Genomic DNA, 17,500 nt, shown 5'->3' with positions numbered 1-17,500 from the left:
GATAACTATAACATTGAACAGATATTTCACTCCTACTTATTTTCTCTCTCTCTCTCTCTTTCTCTCTCTCTTTCTCTCTCTCTCTCTCTCTTTCTCTCTGATATTAGAGGACAACAAAAGCGGTAAAGACGTTAGTTCCAATATTAATAAATATACAATGCTAATCGTTTAAGATGGGGATCTCGATAGCTCAGTTGGTAGAGCATTCGCTTCACACGCAAACGAACCAAGATCGATTCCTGTCCACCCAGCATTGAATGGATAGCTGCATCTGTTATATTTGACTAAAAGTACTTTGCGATAGACTAGCGTCCTATCCAATGGATAGCAAGCAATTGCTATTGTCCGTTTCACGCTATAGAAACAGGGATAAACTCCGGCCGGCTCCATGGGGCGAACGACTCTGAAGGATTACAAGAATCGTTTAAGGTTTTGTGATTTTTTTTTTTTAAATCCAGCGGATAAGCGCTATGTAAAGGTCATTATTTTATATTTATCCTTTGTTTATCCCAAAATCTGGATGGATAAGTCGAAATGAGAAGCACGGATTGAATACCCGCCCTGGGTGCTGGCATTTCAAGGATTATTCCCAGTGGCATTTCTGGACGCAGACAGCCAGACTAGTCAATCCCCTTCCGAGTTTTCCTGTGGCTGAGATAGATTGATAGATAGATGAAGAGAGAGAGAGAGAGAGAGAGAGAGAGAGAGAGAGAGAGAGAAGAGAGAGAGGGGGAGAGAGATAGTGAGCAAGAAAGAGAGAGAGAAAGATATATGGAGACGGGGAAGGAGAGAGGGTAAAAGAAAGAAGAAAAAAAAAGAGAAAGAGAGAGAGAGAGAGAGAGAGAGAGAGAGAGAGAGAGAGAGAAAGAAAGAGAGAGAGAGAGAGAGAGAGAGGGGGGGGGGAGGGGGGCGGGAGAGTGAGAGAGAGAGAGAGTGAAAAAGAAAGAGAACACGAAGGGAGAGAGAACAGGGAGAGAGAGAGCGCATGGAGAGAGAGAGAGAGAGAGAGAGAGAGAGAGAGAGAGAGAGAGAGAGAGAGATCCGATCATCTTACAAATGTTTTAGGTGGAAATGTCACAACACAGATTACCGGGTATTTAAGCTCCTTGTACTCGCCACATACAATAAATAACGGGGAAATAAATGAGTACATAATAAATAAATCATCAACACATAATAAACAAATGACAAATGGAAAAAATAGATTACGAACTTGATATAAATAAAGAAATGAATAAATCATTAAATAAACTATAGATATCTTAAGAACTAGAAATTAAACAGATAGATTAATTATTGTGTGGATTAATAAACTTTTTAAAAAAATATTATAATAGAGCCTTACCGCAATTTCATACCTCGTCCTTCTTTGCATTGATACTTTCAGAGCGGGGCTCGTTGTAAAACACTTTGAGCACATTTAGTAAAACATTGCACTATATAAATCCCACAATATTTTATCACTCCGCTTTCGATTTGCTCATATCCCAAAAGGAATTTAAAACGAAGATAAAAATGTCTCTTTCACTTTTACATCTTAAAAATGTTGTATATATATATATATATATATATATATATATATATATATATATATATATATATATATATATATATATATATATATTATATATATATATATAAAACCTGAAAGCGCACTCGTGTTTTGATGTTATTTTGAAATCGCTAATTGGAAGGCATGAAGTCCAGACCATATCATCACTCCCTTCTTACATATACCTGATTACAGGATCGGTGGGCTTGACTTCAATAGAGTTTCGAGAAAGCATGATAAGCTCGGGTTTAAATATTTCATGATAATATACGTATTTTGTCTTTTTATTGCTGCAGAGCAATTTCAGAAATTTTGCAATGCTCGTTGCGTTGTTGCTATTTTTGTTACCCTTCCTAAGAAGGCCACATGGAATAAAAGTTTTATTTCATGAGGTATACAGTCGTAATAAAATTTAATATGTTCCACACTTTTTTCCACATTGTTCTTAAATGATCGCTCTTGGGGCGTCTTGCATATTAGATAGATTCTCAACTTTGTGTTTATACCTTTTTATGCATTCCACGTCTGTAAACGAATTTTCATTTTTTTGGATGAATAAAGTATATTATTATTATTATTATTATTATTTTATTATTTTATTATTTTATTTTATTATTATTATTTATTATTATATATATTATTATTATTATTATTATTATTTATTATTATTATTATTATTATTATTATTATATTATATTATTATTATTATTATTATTATTATTATTATTATTATTATTATTATTATTATCATTATTATTATCATTATTATTTATTATTATTATTATTATTATATTATTTTATTATTATTATTATTATATTCTTCTTCTTCCCCTCTCCATGAATTTATTGTAACGCGTAATAGTATCAAGTTTACAATAATAGTTTCTGAAATCAGATAATCAAAAGGTAAATTTCACTAAAAAATTAGATTCTTTAAAAAGAAGTATCATTTAAACATTTTGACATTTCTTTTCTTCAAAGATAACGAAATCTGAATCAATTGAGAGGTAGAATAACAATTTTCTTACAGTCTTACTTACGTTTTGGAATTCGAACTTTGTTCCAAGCACGCTCTCGCGAGTTCGTATGGCGGCTCGAAACACGTCGGGAATCTCAAAATAGCAAGAATGAAAGAATCGAATACTGTATAACTGCTATTATAATATTATGTGATATAATTTAAGAGTTTATTCATTTAATCACTCACTCCATTCTTCGCAAGTGCCGTAAAACCATTGAAAGCAAAATAACAAAATAATAAATAAAATAAATAAAATTCCCTATATTCATCTCATAGGGGAAATTTGTCTCAAGGGAATATTCAAAGGGAAGACTGAAACAACCCATGTGTCAACCGCAGTGCAGCGCCTCAAATTGAGCTAGGGCGAGATGACTTGCTCAAGGCCACACAACGTAGCGGCGGGTGATCGAACTCGGTACGAAAGCAAAGGCCGTTCCGCTGAGCCACACTACCCCATTTTGCAAAACACATAATGAAAATTTTTTTAAAACTTATAATAATATGGAAAATGGAGTGAAAAATAAAGTGAGTGAATTGACCCGTATGCCCCATGTGATGTTCTGACTACTATTGGAATCTTTTAATTTCGCTTAGGTGTATGTGGATGTACAAAGCAAACGCTTCGGTCAGGCCTTGGTCAGGTTATACACAAAGCCTCATACGCCCTCATACACCCTCACTCATAATTTTTTTCTTATGTAAATGCATTTTTTTTCTTCTTGTCTTCCAAAATATAACATTTATATCTACACCAATTGGTTCTCGAATCTGATGATTTGACCTCAGGAATTTTCTTTGTGGTCCGGATGTCTTTTTGTGTCAAAATCTATTTTTAGTACAACCGGATGTTTACGGTGGAAAACTATTTCCTGACCTCTAACGTATTTTTACAAAGGATCATCATTATCATTAGTTGTCTTTATTTTTGTTTGTAAAATGGGGTTTTACCAAATACTATAGGGGCATACCAATCATGTTCTTATACTTTTTTTTTTAAATCAAGAAAACAAAAGAAAACACACAAATACAAAAAAAAAAACAAAAAAAAACAAAACAAAACAAAAACAAAACAACAACTTTAATTTCATAATTATGTTCATTTTTACTGAAAAACTGAATTTTTTCTCACCTCATGAAGACCAAACAAACCCCAGATTGACGCGATTGGCTACAAGATATTCTTTCTTTTCACTTTCCTGTCGGTTAATTTATAGGAAAACATATATTTTGCAATAGACTCAAGCAATTGCTAAATCGTTAAAACGCTATAGAAACTCCGATGCCTTGGACTTTGTGTCTCTGATAAAGGAGTCTATTGCTATTTCACTATAATATTATAGTAAAACTATGCCGGATAGCAGACCTGCATACACTTACGAAAAAATCGTAGAAACAAGATTTTTTGCTCTAACTAAAGAGCAACATTAGCATCTTTAATTCAATAGAAAATTATATTAAAATATCATGTTGGTGCCATTTTACATTAATTAAAAACCTTTTGAACCAAATTTCAATATTTTGCTGTGAGACAAATTAGTCATTTATGTAGCTGTCAAGGAGGGCTTTAGAAAGGAGGCTCGCCTTGGATTTTCAGCCCCCGCTAGTGGGGGCCATTGGTTGGATAACGATTTCAAGCAAAACTACCGCTTTTCTGCCTTGGTACAATTTCCTTGAATGCGCAATAATTGATTCTGTTCTTATAATTTCGGTACTTTATATTAATAAATTGGTTAATTGGCGACCATAAGTTTTAAATAATATTTCTTATGTCTTGAATGATATGAAAATATACAAAAAGTAGTGAACTACCAAAAATTTCACAGGAAAGTATGAACTATTTTTCTATGACGCCCTCTTACAAACTGAGTGATTGGGTTTGTTATCTTTTTTGAAATCGAAAGTACGAATCTGATTTCAATAACTATGGCTAATTTATCGCACCAGAATCTTTGAAAAGTGGTATGTACCAATAATAATTGCATAATAATTATTTAAGACATGTTTAGAATTATCAACTGTAGTTCCTGCAGACGATAGTTGGGCCCATTGTCGTGCTTGTTCCGTCGAGTCGCACAGATAATCAGAATCAGACTCCGCCTGATTCGGAATCCGAATCGGATTACTGTTCCTTATTTTATTATGAATTATGGCCTGTGGCTTTATATTTATATATTTTTTCTATATGGTTAACTGACAAATATTGACTTTATTGTTTTAGTCTAGTGTATAAGTCTAGAGGGCCCCTTAGCTCGTCACGTCAACTTCACAACTTTATCTTGAACAGTCCTTTCTATTTCTACTATTTTACTATTACTAGACTAGATAGATATTACTAGATATTACTATCTAGAAGTTGCTAGTTAGTGGGTCTGCTGATATTACCATATCATATTCATATATGATGGAACTTGGACTCTGACTCTGAATATATAGTTATGCCCATTACATGGATCTGTGTTGCTGATATGACTGTCAATCGTATGGGACTAGTAACTAAGACTCTTAATATATAGTTTTGCCTCATTGGTCTGGTTACTGTTGTTACAGTTACACTCACTCACTCTATTACTATTATCTCTGTGACTATGGAAAGGAATTATGGATCTGATCTACTCCATTGACTGAAAGGAATGAACTAGTAGTCTGAATATATAGTTTTGTCTCATTGATCTAAGATGATGCTACTCATTGACTGTACTGTAAGGAATGAACTATAGTAGATGTTTTATAACGAATGGCGCATGTTTTTCTAGTTTTTCTAAGATGTCCCTCTATCAAAAGTTGCAAAACTTTGTGTCAACCTCCGAAGCAATTTCTCTTAACTGAATAAAGATTTTGGCCCGTATTGAATTGTGATGCCATATCACAAAAAAGATTTCTTCTTCACGACCTATAAAAAGCCACTTTAAAACCACTGTCATACAATTAGAGATTTTACACTGCTAAATATTTAAACAGTTTCGCACCACAAAGTAAGAGATGACTTCATCGTTTTACAAAAAAATCTTGTGACACAGTAGTTCCGGCTAGTGGTTATGAGTTCACATCATACTATTAGAAAAATTACTATTTTCCGAATAAAAGCAAAACACATTAACATAAAGTAACAACGTATGTAGTTTGCATCCAATTTTGACTTTATAATTTATTGCTTTTTATTTACATCACGTCGCAATTACCAAAGACTGATATGAATCTCTAGTTTTAACTTATTTGAACTAGTGATTAAATACTCAAAATTGTCAAATTAACATTGAATGTTTATATTTAACTTTGAAAAATTGTATCTATGCATGACCGATTCACACAGCATTTAAAGTTTTCTTTTAAACCTATAAGCTCTTAAACAATACGATATGATACGGAATCTCTATCGGTTCCTTTCTCGGAAAGCTGCGAAAAGAAGTCTACTTGTATCTATCGATAAGCCATTAAAGAGGACATCTATGGAATTGGAATTTCACAATCAACTCTGAGTTTTGCATGTTATTGTTGTTACGTTGTTGTTGAACAAAAGCACATTTTGTGGAAACACTGTATCATAAATTGATGAATTTCTACTTTTGACTGGTCTACATTAAATTTATGTAATCCTCTTTGGCATAAATACCAAGCTATTTCTCAAAACTTTGAACTCAAAATAATGTTGGAAGTGCGTAATGTTCACTTTTATTTGTATTCATCAAACACGTATATTGATTGTTATAAAATGTAAACTTGTCTGTCGTTCCTTCATATTCAGATTCTGTATGAACATCATATAAGTTTCAATTAACTGAACATTCCATTTTAACAAATTCTTTCAAAATGGATAAGCGGAAAATCATAATTTCGACACTATAAATCATTTTTGAGTTCAGATCCTCACCCGTTATCGATTTTAATATATCTGTAATAAGCGAAATACTTTCTTATTGTTTTTTTTTTTAAGTCGTGATAAAACATTTTTATTAAGACAAAATGATCCAGAGTTTCATACAAATTTTTGCAGCTGTACCTCGTGAACAGCTAGCTGAGAAAAAGAAGAAAAAGACGCGCCCCTTATTAAAAATCCGACTATTGTACTCTGAATATATATTGATCTGATATGTTACTTTATTAATTAACTCTATGAATATGGAATGGAATGGAACTATGAATTTGATGCTACTCCATTGACTATATTGAATGAACCAGTACTCTGAATGTTTTTCCTCACATGAACTTTTGCCTCTTGTGGGTCTGATGTTCATGGACGTGATTTGTTAGCAAATTCAAGATGGGGAAAATTGTGGTGTTGCGAATTACAATGGTAACTACAATAAAGCCAACAAATGTTGTGTGTTCAGATTGCCTATAAAGAGGAACCAGACCGATAAACATGGTTAAACAAATCCCTCCTCGTGATGATATTGAGCCACATCCGACAAAATTTGTTATTTGTGAAAGACATTGGTCTGCAGGTGTTCCAATGAAAATTCTACCTGGCAGACCGATCGTCCCTTATTGGGATGAAATAGTGTTCAAAAAATTAATAAATTCGAGAGATCCTAATTACAACTTACAACTACTTTGTAGTGCATCCCTTAGTAGATATTTTGGTATTCATATTTTTCTTGGGATCATCCTCCGCAGATTACCTCCCTTTGTTGATATTGTACATCTCCTTTCCCCTTCATCTAATTGTTCAACCTCTTCCTCATAATCACATTACATGTACATTCATCTAAAGAAATCATCCTGAATCAATCACTATAAGTATAAGGTCAGTTTTTAGAATATCTAACTACTCATCCTTTCCGTTTCTTGGCTACTCTTATTCACTGCTGATAGTAATAATTATTAAATATTTTTTTGGACCCAGCATTCACAATCACTCTCTAAAAGGTAGATCTTGCCATATAATGCCCCTGCTGTTATTTTGGTGTAAATTTTCTATATTTTTTGTTGGCCCCCACTAGCGTTGCCTGAAGATTCCATATGATTGTCCTTTCAGTATAGTTGTCCTTGGTAGCTGTATATAGATCTTGGGGTTTTTCCGTGAGAAAATGACAACTTTTTAGAATTATATGTATGCAGGTCTGGGGGTAGTAAGTTAAGAAAAACACGTTGAAGGAACAGAAATGTCCAAAACAAAAAATGAATCGGCCATCTAGTCTATAGTTTAAGAGTCTGAAGTAAACGCTTTGAGTAGTCACGAACGTTACAGCTGCTTTCGTGTTGGACACAAATTGTGGACGTCCAGCACACACAATGATGAAGTGTTTTGGGAGCCGATGGCGGACAGGTTCAGTTGGTGGAGGGGACTTCATTTGGGGGCAAGGGGGTGAGGAAGAGAAGTCCGTTTTTTTTTGTTCCTGCTGTTATATTGTTTGTTTTTTTTTAAATTGTTGTTGTTTTTTTTTTTGATCATGTTATGATGATGATGATGATGATGATGTTGCTGATATTGTTTGGTTTGGATTCTTGGAGGTCCAGACAGCTCAATAAACAGAGCTCTCGCTCTGGAATCAAATCAAGGAAATGATGTCGATCCTCAGTTGAGTCGAAATATTTTATGAGACCCCCCCCCCCCCGACCACACCCCATGTCCACCCATAAATGATTGATTAGCTGGATCTGTTAGATGTGGCGTAAAGTACTTTGCGATAGACAGACTAACCTCCTATCTAAAGGATAGCGAGCAATTACTTTTGTTCGTTTCACGCTATAGAAACCGGGGTAATCTCCAATCATATGGACCTAATGACTCTGATGGACTAAGTGGTTTGGTTTCTATAATGCTGTTTGCGGCTATGTGACCTAGTGGTATAACACTCGCTTTTTTGGATTGGAAGGTCCTGTGTTCGAGCCTCGCTCGGCGCATAGTTGAGTCCTTGGAAAAGGCTCTTTGCTCACATTCTCCCCTACTCAGGTGTAGAATGAGCAGCTGGCCGTTAACAGCGTTGTCTCTGTCCGAAAAAAAAAAACGTTCTCAAAGCGCTTTACAAGGGGTCCCTGGCCAACAGCAACATTTAACATTTAGGACGGGACATGACGCCTGTTAGGCGATATTACAATTTTTTTCGGACAAACAGGCGTCATGTCCCGTCCTAAATGTTAAATGTTGCTGTTGGCCAGGGACCCCTTGTAAAGCGCTTTGAGAACGTTTAGTGGATATTGCGCTATATAAAAAAGCTCAATCTTTAAAGTCACCGGCTCGAATGTTGTTATGATCGGTCCAACGTTGAATCTGTAGAGAAAACTCTTTATACATGCTCTCACCATACTCGGGTACAAATGAGGTCAAGGACGTTAAAAGCGATGCCTCTTTTGAAAAGAAAAGGGACTTAAATGAGTGCTTTTACCCCAAGCGCTTTACATTGACATCAGTTGAAATATACAAACACACAACACAAACAGACCATCAATCAATTACATTTGAAGCAAATGGTTTTTCAGTTGAGTTTTTTTTTTTTTGTTTTAACTTGAAGGGATGAGGATGACCTTAGGGATGCTGCACTGGTAGGAAATTCCAACATTGAGGGACGGCAAACTGAAACGATTGATTCAGTGCCAAGCTTACGAAGTACATTTGTGACCCATCGTCTCAAAACGGTATTATGTCGGAACGAACCATATGCTTAAAAGCCGAATTAAATGTAAAACTGGTCAAAAATATCAATTGTTGGCATTATCATCCTAAAATATGGTATCCATTATCCTCAATAAAGCATACAAACCCAACACAAGTCTCATATTTCTGGCTATAAATTCAATTTTCAACATCTTAACCAATCCGACTTAATACCGTTTTGAGGCGAAGGGTCACATTTGGCCTCACCAATTTGAGCTTATCATCACTCGATGTCAATGTTCGTGTTGGAGTAAATACCTAATGCTAATTAAAAAAATAATAATTTATGATTGCAAATACCAATCAACACCAATAGGGAAGAAAAGTGTGATGTAAAAAAACTGGTTCTTATCTCACTTGAAGTGTGAAACAGTCTTAGGAGGACTGGATGTATACCTTGCGTAATACTCTTCAACATGACGCATGGTAACTTAGTAACACTGGCTCTAAACTATCAGAACAATGGCGGACGCCGTATGAAATATTTCTCCGGCGAGCATAAACGCGTATTCAGAGGGAAAAAACCCCATAAATTTGATCATGTTTTAACTTTTACACATTCTGATCACAAGGCATATGAAAAGTTCTAGCCAGCATGAAGAATAAAAAGTAATGATTTTCTTTGTTTAGAACCAAGATGGCCGCCGTTGCCGGGTGGCGTGACATCAGACTACTGAATCCAATTGATCTTCTGTTTTCAGAGTGATTGATTGCATTTTATTGTCTAGTCTAAATATATGCCGTTGGTTAATAAAGATACCTCTTTTTCGCTCTTTTACGTCACGTAATCCCAAGAATCTGCCTATATAGTATACGCTTGGCTAAGAAGCTCACAACATTGACATCCGGAAGTGTACCGGACCAACACACAAAACTCTGAGTAACCATGAACTTTTAAAGTCGGGTTAATACAGTAAAGTGAGAATTACTCATTGACGTGGATGGCAAAAAAAACAATAACAAAGACCCGAGCGACGTCATAAGTTCAATCAATCTATAGATCCTGCAATTAAAATATTAATTATTGGACTTCAGAAGGACTGATCGTATTCAAACTTCCAAAGAGTGCGGCGTCACAATATCTCTGTCCTATAACAATGATGATGATGATGATGATGATGATGATCATGATGATGATGATGATGATGATGATGATGATGATGATGATGATGATGATGATGATGATGATGATGATGAAATGATGATAATAATGATGATGATTATGATGATGATGATGATGATGATGATGATGATGATGATGATGATGATGATGATGATGATGATGAAATGATGATGACGATGATGATGATGATGATGATGATGATGGTGATGATGATGATGATGATGATGATGATGATGATGATGATGATGATGATGATGATGATGATGATGATGATGATGATGATGATGGTGATGATGATGATGATGATGATGGTGATGATGATGATGATGATGATGATGATGATGATGATGATGATGATGATGACGACGACGATAATGGTGATGACAACGACGACGATGGTGTCAACGATGATGATATAAACATCGAGACATTTTATATCAGAAAATGTAATTGTGACCAGGGCAATAGCCGATGTCTAGACACCGATACGTCTGTATGTAATTAACTCTGTGACAACCAATACCCGAGACACAGCCTTCGTGCAAATCGTGACCCAGAGACACCGGCTGGGTTTTGACGCTGGGCAAAGTGGATATCTCCCCTTGTTGCTATTGGATACGTCACATGATTAAAATATAATATAATATTACCCCAAAAAAAAATCAAAAAAAATAAAAAATCAAAAAAACAAACTTACAGAACAAATCGTGAACAGAACAAGATGAAATAATGAGAAAATCGTATTGGTTTTTTTTTTTTGTTTTGTTTTTTTTTTGGGGGGGGGGGGGGGTGGAGGGAAGGGGTTAGGGCGAATGACGATAAGTTTACTGTACCTAAAAAAAAAAAAAAGATGAACAGATAAAACCAAACCAGCAACTAGCAACAAAAACAGCATCAGCAGCAGCAGCAACAACAACAACAACGACTAACAAAAAGAACAGCAGCACCAGCAACATCAACAGCAACAACAACAACAACGACGACGACGACGACGACGACAACAACAAGAAACAGTTTGCAGACAGCGCCAAGATGAATTTAATCAATTGACAATAAAATTAGAACTTCTGAGATATTATAAGGCCCATGGACATGGAGTCGAAATCTATCTCGGTTTCTTTGTATGTTAATTGTACGCAGCGTATTGACGGCATATGGTGGTGCCATGATTAGAAGAAGAAAAAAAATTCTAAAACAGTAAACACGGTTAAGAGGAGAGAGCACATGTTAAAAACTCTTTTTTGGAAGGGTGGGGGGAGGGTCGATGGTTTCTACGAGTGGACAAAACTCACAAAAACAAATAATTCATGAAAACAACAAGCCACAACACTGAGATACAAGTCCCGTATGAAATGGTCTTTGTTAATATTCTTTGTCCACCATTTAAAGGATTGGTTTTGGTCGATAATGCAATCAGTATGTGATAAATGTAAATCAAAAGAGAAAAAAAAAACCTATGACAGAAATTACTTACTTTTAGTACTTGTAAAGAAAATCTGCACGGCGATGTTTCATCTCTGCCAATCTTTTTATAATGTGTTTATTGAAATCTGGAATGGCATCTATTTCAGCTTTGTGAATTGACAGAATCATTAACGAATTTAACCGCTCCTGTTTCATTGAATTTCGCAAGATATTTTTCACTCTTTTAAGGGTGCTAAAACAACGTTCAGGAGGTTAAGGGGCGGTTTGGGTCTAATTATTAGGAAAATCCTTCGAAAAATTGATTTTGAGATTTTGGTGGAAATTGATTTTTTATTAACCTAGAAATAATATAATTGAAGTCCAAATTCTCAAAGTAGACTATAAAGGCATGAAAAACAAAGTCGAAAATGGTACAGATAGTAAGAAAAGTGTGAAAAACGGGAAGCTATTTTGCTATTTTCTCAAAATGTCATATTTCTAAGGGTATGGGATACTGTGTCAAACGTTTCTCTGAATCTATTCAATGAAATTGTCTGAAAATTTCCACAGTTATCACAGAGATAATGTATTGTGTCACCATAGAGAGATTTTTTTGATAAAATATGTGAATTTTCAATTATAATCCTAATTCTGAATTTTTAACATCAATTTTGTCATAACATTTTGATTCTAAACTTTGTAATGTTCTAATAAAAATTCCATAAGCTAAGGCCGTAAAAGCTCTCTATGGTGACAGACTATAGTACAATGTTGACAAGAGGGAAGAATATGGAGGTCATTCCTTCATTAGTTTTTGTGGAACGTTTGCCACAAGATTGTTATATTTTTTTATGTCTGACCCCCAAATTAGGTCGCAAAATGGGTATCGACAAAGATAATTAAAATTTTTCACCATAAATGTTGTTTTTTAACCTATAATGACGATACAGAATGATTAAAACCGCCCAATATTGGTAATTAAATTTTTTTTTTGAAAAGACCCAAACCGCCCCTTAAGAAATACGATGGAAGTGGTTAAGGTCACTATAGCCTATAGATGTCCATGATTTGTCAGTGTTTGTTGTATCTGTAAAAAGTAGACAATAAAAACAAAAGAAACGTTTTTTTTCTAAACTAACTGTGAGCCATTCATGTCTGTCATACCATGTCACTGAAAAAGAGCGTTTTCGAGATTTCCACACCTGTGTTAATTCAAAATCAGTTGGTTGGTGAGGAACTAGTCTTTTTATTTCTAAGTTGTCATCTAGTGTCAATCTCCCAAACGGTTGGTGAAGTAAAGAGTCAACTTGATTCATTGCAATTCATTGTTTAACAAAACAAAACTTCAAAGTATTTCTCAAATAATGGAAATCAGTGGACTACGATTAATGATTGTACAAATAAAAGGTAGATTCAGATCTTAAAGCCTCACAAAGAAAAAATCACTCCACTTAAGTACTTAATAAATCTAAAAACACACCAAAGTATAACTGTTGACAGTCTTCGGTTTCTTTCTCTGACTGACACAAATACACACGCACAAACAAACACACACACACACACACACACACACACACACACACACACACAAATAAACACTCATACATAACCATCAACTCGGCACTACAAGCAAGAAAAATGTTGGTAAATTCGTCCACAATGCTTCGTTGCAAAGAAGTACTTTATTCAATAATCGTGAAAAAGAGTTGGGGGGGGGGGGGGGGGGGGGTGGGAGGTTTTGATATGTCATATTTTTAAGTTTTATGTTGTCTTTCTTTGCTGCTTACAAATAAACTTGACAATGATCAGTGTTTTTGACAGTTAATGTAATATTTTGGATGGCCGAAGTTACCCTAATTTGCCGCATCCCCCGTCCAAAGGTGGAGCTCTCAGATCCTGGCACAAGTCGAGGGGTTTTCCGCTATTTGAAGATAGTATAATTCGACCCAGTTTCTCGCTCAATCAGCTGTAGCGATATTAATGGATAGAGCATTAACTGGAGCTTGGATTGCTTTGCACCACGGTGTTGATTCAGTCGCGCAGTGATGTCACCAACACACGAGTCGGCGCAGTGCGTGATTCGGAATCTTGAATAGAGTGGAGACTAAAAAGGCAGTATGTTGTTGGCGAGTTGGCGAAAGACAGTGGAGTTAAAATTTCTCAGTTTTATTTTTAATTAAATTATGCTGTTAATGATTTTTAAAAGATTGGTACGGTGCCTGGCACCATTCGATCCAATGGCCCCACGCCTCTGATGTACGTTTGTTACAAATTATAGCTTTCTACATAATATGCTTTCTTGCAAAGTTCAAGTGCGGCTATGTGGTCAAGTGGTATGTCACTCGCTTTCGGATCGGAAGGTACTGGGTTCGAGCCTCGCGCTCAGCGCATAGTTGAGTCCTTGGAAAAGGCTCTTTACTCACATTTTCTCACCGTACTCAGGTGTAAAATGAGTACCTGACCGTTAACAGCGTGGTTCAGGGGTACGGTCTTTGCTTCGTAACCGAAAGGTACCGAGTTCGATCACCTGCCGCTGCGCCACGTGGCCTTGAGCAAGTCACCAATCCCTAGCTCAATTTGCGGCGCTGCACTGCGGCTGACGCCTGTTTTTTTTCTCCAGTTTTCCCTTGGAATAGACCCTAGACACACACACAAGAAATCCTTATGATTTATGATACGTGTTTGCTTGTTTTTTTTGTTTTTCCGTAGTTGGCTACGGCAGAATCCTTATTGGGGAAAGTGCGACGTGCACTTATTTGAAGGTCCGATAACCCAATTCACTATGGGTTTATTGTTGCAATGGATATCTAAATATATGACGCAAAATATTATCCATTACAACAATGTTAAAATTAGGCCCATAATTAGATTCGGATGTCAGACGTCGGGAAAGAGTGTGATAACACTAACAATTCATCTTTAATTTGGACACACCGCAATTGGAAAGTTTAAAAACACCTCAATAATCGTTCTGTAAGGCCGAACGCCGAATGCCATCCCATGCGCATTTATTATGTAGCGCAATATCAACTTTTTTTTTATTCCGTCTCCTCTCCGCAAATGTCCCAGAAACCGTTTATAAGTTAATTTTTTTAAAAAATCCAACTCATAACTGTTTTCTTTCCAAAAGCCCAGATATTGATATTGTATGCCTATGGAATAATATAAGATTGCTGAAGATCACATCGATTTTGCTGAAATTTGCATTCAAAGGAAGCTCTGTGTATTTTTAAAAATATTTTAAAAATTATTATTCTTTCAGCACTTTTGACCAGTCACATGTCCCGCTTGAAGCACACCGCCAATACTGTATACGTCATCGCTGACCTCATGATTGGAGCCACGCCCATTCGCCTGTACCACGTGTTTTTCACCGTCTTCCTTGGCTCTGTGTACACCGTTTTCAACGCCCTCTACTACATCAACTATGGCAGTCTGATGATTCAACCAGCTGCCGGATGGGGTGAGTGAATATATGTGACCCATTGCCTCAAAACGGTATTGTGTCGGGATTAACCAGTTGCTAAAAAGTCAAATTGAGCTTTTTTATAGATTTCTTTTATGTAGCGCAATATTCACTAAACGTGCTCAAAGCGGTTTACAAGGGGTCCCCTGGCCAACAGCAACAACAAACGTGCAGGACGGGACATGACGCGTGTTAAGCGAATTTACAATTTTTTTTCGGACAGAGACAACGCTGTTAACGGCCAGGGACTCATTTCACACCACCCGAGTACGGTGAGAGAGAATGTGAGTAAAGAGCCTTTTCGAACGACTCAACTATGCGCCGAGCTACGCTTGAACCCAGGATATTCCGATCTAAAAGCGAGTGTCATACCACAAGACCACATAGTCGCTCTTAAAGCTGAACTCGTCAAAACTATTGGTATTCAGCAAACTACAAACTGATATTAATTCTCCTCAGTAAAGCATACAGGCTCAACTCAAGTCTGAGATTTCTGTCTATAAACCGGAGCATACTCAATGTCTCGATTGTTTCTATTTTATTTCTTTGTGTTTAGAATATTGGCTATTAAGCTTAATTGCTGGCCAACTAACTTCGCGGAGGTTGTGTGTGTTGGACCCGCGATCTCAAGTAGTCGGGAAAAGAGGGGCTCTAATAATGACTAGGGTTAGAGACGATCTTTTTTGGGATCGTGGATAGCTCAAACGGTAGAGTCACGCTCTCCCTGGCCAGGCGGAGTTGTCGCGGGTTCAAACCCCCATCACCGCCGCGAAATTGTTATTCTCTATTGTCTACTGGCACTTTCCTACTCACTTCATCTCTTGTCTATAAATTCAATTTCCAGGATCCCGACAATTTAGCGTTTTCATGCGATGGGCCATAATATATATAAAATACAAGATGCACATTTAGCACTACGTACGTTTCGTTTTTGCTCTTCTAATGAATTCTGCATTTTGGTGTATATTTCCTGCAAAGAATAATATCTGAAAATGTGTGTATAAAAACAGTGCCAGACGCAGCAAGAAAAAAATAATTATTGAAACATACAAGAAACACATCATCCCTTAACTAGGAATCGAACCTCAGACCTCCGATCACCTGTCAGATATGTTACCATTACATCACAGAGACCAACCCGAGAGTTGGGATGCTTTACTGCCTAATATTCTTCCCAAGATTACGCAGTTTGTGCTGTGAACCCTCTCTTGCATCACACAACACAAGAATTGAACACGAGAGCACAGACACGAAGGAATTCTCTCTCTCTCTCTCTCTCTCTCTCTCTCTCTCTCTCTCTCTCTCTCTCTCTCTCTCTCTTTTATTCTCACTCTATCTTTCACCTCTTTCTCTCTCTCTCTCTCTCTTTTACTCTCCCCCACTTTATCTCTCTCTCTCTCTCTCTCTCTCTCTCTCTCTCTCTCTCTCTAAATCTTTCTCATACCCTATACTCTCTCTTTCATTTCTTTCCAGAGGGACGGGATTACTACTTCATGAACTGGAGCCAGCCGGTAGAGGCGATCTGCACGTGCGTCCTTGCAATTCTCATGACGCTCGTGGCCCAGTTTGTCCTGCACCTACTCTATCTGCTCAGGACACAGCTACACAAGAAGTTCGAACCCCAATCACCTAGCGGGGACTCCGAATTACAACAAATTATTGGAAATTCAAACAGCTACAATTCTTTAAACGAATCTTACGGAGAAAAAATAGCACCTCAATGATTTTATATAGCGCATGATACTACGAATGAATGACGTGTTTTGTTTTTGTTGAAAATAGCATAATAAACAAAAATGAATATAACAGCTTCAACAAAAAAAAAAAATGCCGAACACAGAAAGTTTCGGTCTCAAAACTTTTTTCAGCCAACAACAACAAAAGAAAAAAAATTAAAACATTTAATCATTGTTTTAAAATGCATCTAATACAGTTTGATATATACTAAAGAGTATTATGAAAATATTCTTTGAGATATCTTATTTAAGTTAACTCACTCGATCCTGACACGTACTATCTCGATAAATCTCGATAAATTTGGCTGTGTCTACTTTTACAATCACGTTATTGTTTACATTTTCCGGAGACAAATTTTATGTGCATATAATATTTACATGGTAATGGTGGTTGAGTAAAACAATCTCGGTCATGCAAATATATGTTATTTATATTGAGTACTAGAAATCTATTGAGAGAGTGAACAGCACGGAGAAAGAGGGGTTAGGGATGAGCGTGTTAACGAATAAAAATATTTCAAATCTAGTAATTTTTGGTCCATGTTCACATGTACTTGTTAAAAAGGAAATGCAAGGACGAGCGGACAGTTGAGGTAGAGGGCT

At 36.2% G+C, this 17,500-nt stretch overlaps 1 protein-coding gene across 4 annotated transcripts in view; it reads left to right on the top strand.

Moving 5' to 3' along the window:
• Nucleotides 1–17,500, top strand: part of LOC144975159 (protein rolling stone-like) — a 167,251-nt gene that overhangs the window by 149,512 nt on the left and 239 nt on the right. For all 4 annotated transcript variants that reach the window (XM_078918948.1, XM_078918947.1, XM_078918950.1 and 1 more), the window contains 2 exons: nucleotides 14,958–15,158; nucleotides 16,635–17,500. The exon at nucleotides 16,635–17,500 is cut by the window's right edge and continues 239 nt beyond it. In XM_078918948.1, the coding sequence (XP_078775074.1) occupies nucleotides 14,958–15,158; nucleotides 16,635–16,885 (452 nt within the window). In that variant the 3' untranslated portion in view covers nucleotides 16,886–17,500. The remainder of the gene's footprint in view (nucleotides 1–14,957; nucleotides 15,159–16,634) is intronic.

The sequence above is a fragment of the Berghia stephanieae genome, chromosome 6 (assembly GCF_034508935.2).
Source record: "Berghia stephanieae isolate SIO BIC M18660-M18661 chromosome 6, UCSD_Bste_1.3, whole genome shotgun sequence".
Taxonomy (NCBI): domain Eukaryota; kingdom Metazoa; phylum Mollusca; class Gastropoda; order Nudibranchia; family Aeolidiidae; genus Berghia; species Berghia stephanieae.
The sequence above is the reverse complement of the archived record's forward strand: the minus strand, read 5'-3'. Positions and strand labels throughout refer to the sequence as shown.